We start from the raw sequence: 3725 nt of genomic DNA, 5'->3' as shown, positions 1-3725 counted from the left end.
CCTTCCCCGACGCGGCGCCGGCGCGCTCGCTGTCCCCGCCGCGCGCCGCCGCCCCCCACGCCCCCGGCAAGGCTTTTGGGGCGAAACCGCTGGCTTTTTGGAGCAAGTTCGACGTGGCCGACTGGCTGGAGTCGCTGAACCTGGGCGAGCACCGGGCGCGCTTCCTGCACAACGAGATCGACGGCACGCACCTGCCCGCGCTCACCAAGGAGGATTACATCGACCTGGGCGTGACGCGCGTGGGGCACCGCATGAACATCGACCGCGCCCTGCGCCTCTTCCTCGAGAGGTGATGGAGACGCACCTGAGGGGCGGGGGGGCGGCTGTGAGGGGGGGACCCCCGGGTGCCGGGCTGAGACCCCCAGGTGTGAGGGAGGCACCCCCAGGTACCGGGGAGAGACTCCCAGGAATAAGGGGGAGACTCCCAGGTACCGGGGAGGGACCCCCAGGTGTGAGGGGGAGACTCTCAGGTACCGGAGTGACACCCCCAGGTGTGAGGGAGGGACCCCCAGGTACCGACGAGAGACTCCCAGGAATAAGGGGGAGACTCCCAGGTACCGGGGAGGGACCCCCAGGTGTGAGGGGGAGACCCCCAGGTACCGGGGAGAGCCCCCTAGGTGTGAGGGGGAGACTCTCAGGTGTGAGGGGAGGACCTTCAGGTACCGGGGAGAGACCCCCAGGTGTGAGGGGGGAACCCCCAGGTACCGGGGAGAGACCCCTAGGTGTGAGGGGGAGACTCTCAGGTACCAGAGTGACACCCCCAGGTGTGAGGGAGGGACCCCCAGGTGTGAGGGGGAGACTCTCAGGTGTGAGGGGAGGACCTTCAGGTACCGGGGAGAGACCCCTAGGTGTGAGGGGGAGACTCTCAGGTACCAGAGTGACACCCCCAGGTGTGAGGGAGGCACCCCCAGGTACCAGGGAGAGACTCTCAGGTGTGAGGGAGGGACCCCCAGGTAGCGCAGTGAGACTCCCAGGAATAAGGGGGAGACCCACAAATACCGAGGAGGGACCCCCAGGTAGCGCAGTGAGACCCCCAGGTGTGGGGGAGGGACTCCCAGGTACCGAGGAGGGACCCCCAGGTGTGGGGGGGAGACCCCCAGGTGTGGGGGTGAGATCCACAGGTACTGGGGAGAGAGGGGGGAGGCGAGTGTGCAACGGGGTCCAGGTGTGCAACGGGATCCGGGTGTGCAACGGGATCCAGGTGTAAAAGCGGGTCCGAGTGTGCCACAGGACAGAGTGACACCCCCAGGTGTGAGGGAGGCACCCCCAGGTACCAGGGAGAGACTCTCAGGTGTGAGGGAGGGACCCCCAGGTAGCGCAGTGAGACTCCCAGGAATAAGGGGGAGACCCACAAATACCGAGGAGGGACCCCCAGGTAGCGCAGTGAGACCCCCAGGTGTGGGGGAGGGACTCCCAGGTACCGAGGAGGGACCCCCAGGTGTGGGGGGGAGACCCCCAGGTGTGGGGGTGAGATCCACAGGTACGGGGGAGAGAGGGGGGAGGCGAGTGTGCAACGGGGTCCAGGGGTGCAATGGGATCCGAGTGTGCCACGGGATCTCGACTTAAGACTGTGAAAGGATCTGAGTGTGCAACGGGATCCGAGTGTGCCACGGGATCTCGACTTAAGACTGTGAAAGGATCTGAGTGTGCAACGGGATCCGAGTGTGCCACGGGATCTCGACTTAAGACTGTGAAAGGATCTGAGTGTGCAACGGGATCCGAGTGTGCCACGGGATCTCGACTTAAGACTGTGAAAGGATCTGAGTGTGCAACGGGATCCGAGTGTGCCACGGGATCTCGACTTAAGACTGTGAAAGGATCTGAGTGTGCAACGGGATCCGAGTGTGCCACGGGATCTCGACTTAAGACTGTGAAAGGATCTGAGTGTGCAACGGGATCCGGGTGTAAAAGCGGGTCCGAGTGTGCCACAGGACCCAGGTGTGCAACGGGATCCGAGTGTGCAAGGGGATCTCAGTGTGCAACGGGGTCCAGGTGTGCAATGGGATCCGAGTGTGCCACGGGATCTGGACTTAAGACTGTGAAAGGATCTGAGTGTGCAACGGGATCCGGGTGTGCAACGGGATCTCCATGTGCAAGGGGATCCGGGTGTGCAACGGGATCTCAATGTGCAAGGGGATCCGGGTGTGCAAGGGGATCTCGGTGTCCAGTGGGATCCGGGTGTGCAACGGGACCTGGATATAAGGCTGTGAAAGTGTCTGAGTGTGCAAGGGGATCTGGGTGTGCCGCAGGATCTGAGTGTGCCCTGGGATCTGGGTGTGCAATGGGACTTAGATATGGGGATGTAACGGGATCCGAGTGTGCAACGGGATCCAGGTGTGAAACGAGATCTGAGTGTGCAACGGGATCCGGGTGTGCAATGGGATCTCAGTGTGAAACGGGATCTGGGTGTGCCACGGGATCCGAGTGTGCAATGGGATCCGGGTGTGCAACGGGATCCAAGTGTGAAACAAGATCTGAGTGTGCAACGGGATCCGAGTGTGCAATACGATCCAAGTGTGAAACAGGATCTCAGTGTGAAACGGGATCTGAGTGTGAAACAGGACCTGAGTGTGCAACAGGATCCAAGTGTGAAACAGGATCTGAGTGTGCAACAGGATCCAGGTGTGCAACGGGATCCGAGTGTGCAACGGGATCTGGACATGGGAATGTGATGGGATCCGAGTGTGCAACGGGATCTGAGTGTGCAATGGGATCCAAGTGTGAAACGGGATCTGAGTGTACAACGGGATCCAAGTGTGAAACAGGACCTGAGTGTGCAACAGGATCTCAGTGTGAAACGGGATCTGAGTGTGCAACACGATCCGAGTGTGCAATGCGATCCAAGTGTGAAACAAGATCTGAGTGTGCAACACGATCCGAGTGTGCAATGCGATCCAAGTGTGAAACAAGATCTGAGTGTGCAACACGATCCGAGTGTGCAATGCGATCCAAGTGTGAAACAAGATCTGAGTGTGCAACACGATCCGAGTGTGCAATGCGATCCAAGTGTGAAACAAGATCTGAGTGTGCAACACGATCCGAGTGTGCAATGCGATCCAAGTGTGAAACAAGATCTGAGTGTGCAACACGATCCGAGTGTGCAATGCGATCCAAGTGTGAAACAAGATCTGAGTGTGCAACACGATCCGAGTGTGCAATGCGATCCAAGTGTGAAACAAGATCTGAGTGTGCAACACGATCCGAGTGTGCAACGGGATCCGAGTGTGCAATACGATCCAAGTGTGAAACAGGATCTCAGTGTGAAACGGGATCTGAGTGTGCAACGGGATCCGAGTGTGCAATGGGATCTGGGTGTGCAACGGGATCCAAGTGTGAAACAAGATCTGAGTGTGCAACACGATCCGAGTGTGCAACGGGATCCGAGTGTGCAATACGATCCAAGTGTGAAACGGGATTTGAGTGTGAAACGGGATCTGAGTGTGAAACAGGACCTGAGTGTGCAACAGGATCCAAGTGTGAAACAGGATCTGAGTGTGCAACAGGATCCAGGTGTGCAACGGGATCCGAGTGTGCAACGGGATCTGGACATGGGAATGTGATGGGATCCGAGTGTGCAACGGGATCTGAGTGTGCAATGGGATCCAAGTGTGAAACGGGATCTGAGTGTACAACGGGATCCAAGTGTGAAACAGGACCTGAGTGTGCAACAGGATTCAGGTGTGCAACGGGATCTCAGTGTGAAATGGGATTCAAGTGTGCAACGG

At 58.9% G+C, this 3725-nt stretch overlaps 1 protein-coding gene across 1 annotated transcript; it reads right to left on the bottom strand.

Annotated features, from left to right (window-relative positions):
* Window positions 1–634: 634 nt before the first annotated feature.
* On the bottom strand, window positions 635–2777 carry LOC121346409 (DNA-directed RNA polymerase II subunit RPB1-like). Its single transcript, XM_041424187.1, has 4 exons — window positions 2091–2777; window positions 1885–2054; window positions 748–1183; window positions 635–653 (listed from the first exon to the last, which is right to left on the bottom strand). Exons 1-4 carry the CDS (start codon window positions 2660–2662, stop codon window positions 635–637), a joined length of 1197 nt encoding a protein of 398 aa, XP_041280121.1. The 5' UTR covers window positions 2663–2777.
* Window positions 2778–3725: the final 948 nt, after the last annotated feature.

Source organism: Onychostruthus taczanowskii, unplaced genomic scaffold, assembly GCF_017590055.1.
Source record: "Onychostruthus taczanowskii isolate IOZ18803 unplaced genomic scaffold, ASM1759005v1 scaffold803, whole genome shotgun sequence".
In the NCBI taxonomy this organism is placed as follows: domain Eukaryota; kingdom Metazoa; phylum Chordata; class Aves; order Passeriformes; family Passeridae; genus Onychostruthus; species Onychostruthus taczanowskii.
The sequence above is the reverse complement of the archived record's forward strand: the minus strand, read 5'-3'. Positions and strand labels throughout refer to the sequence as shown.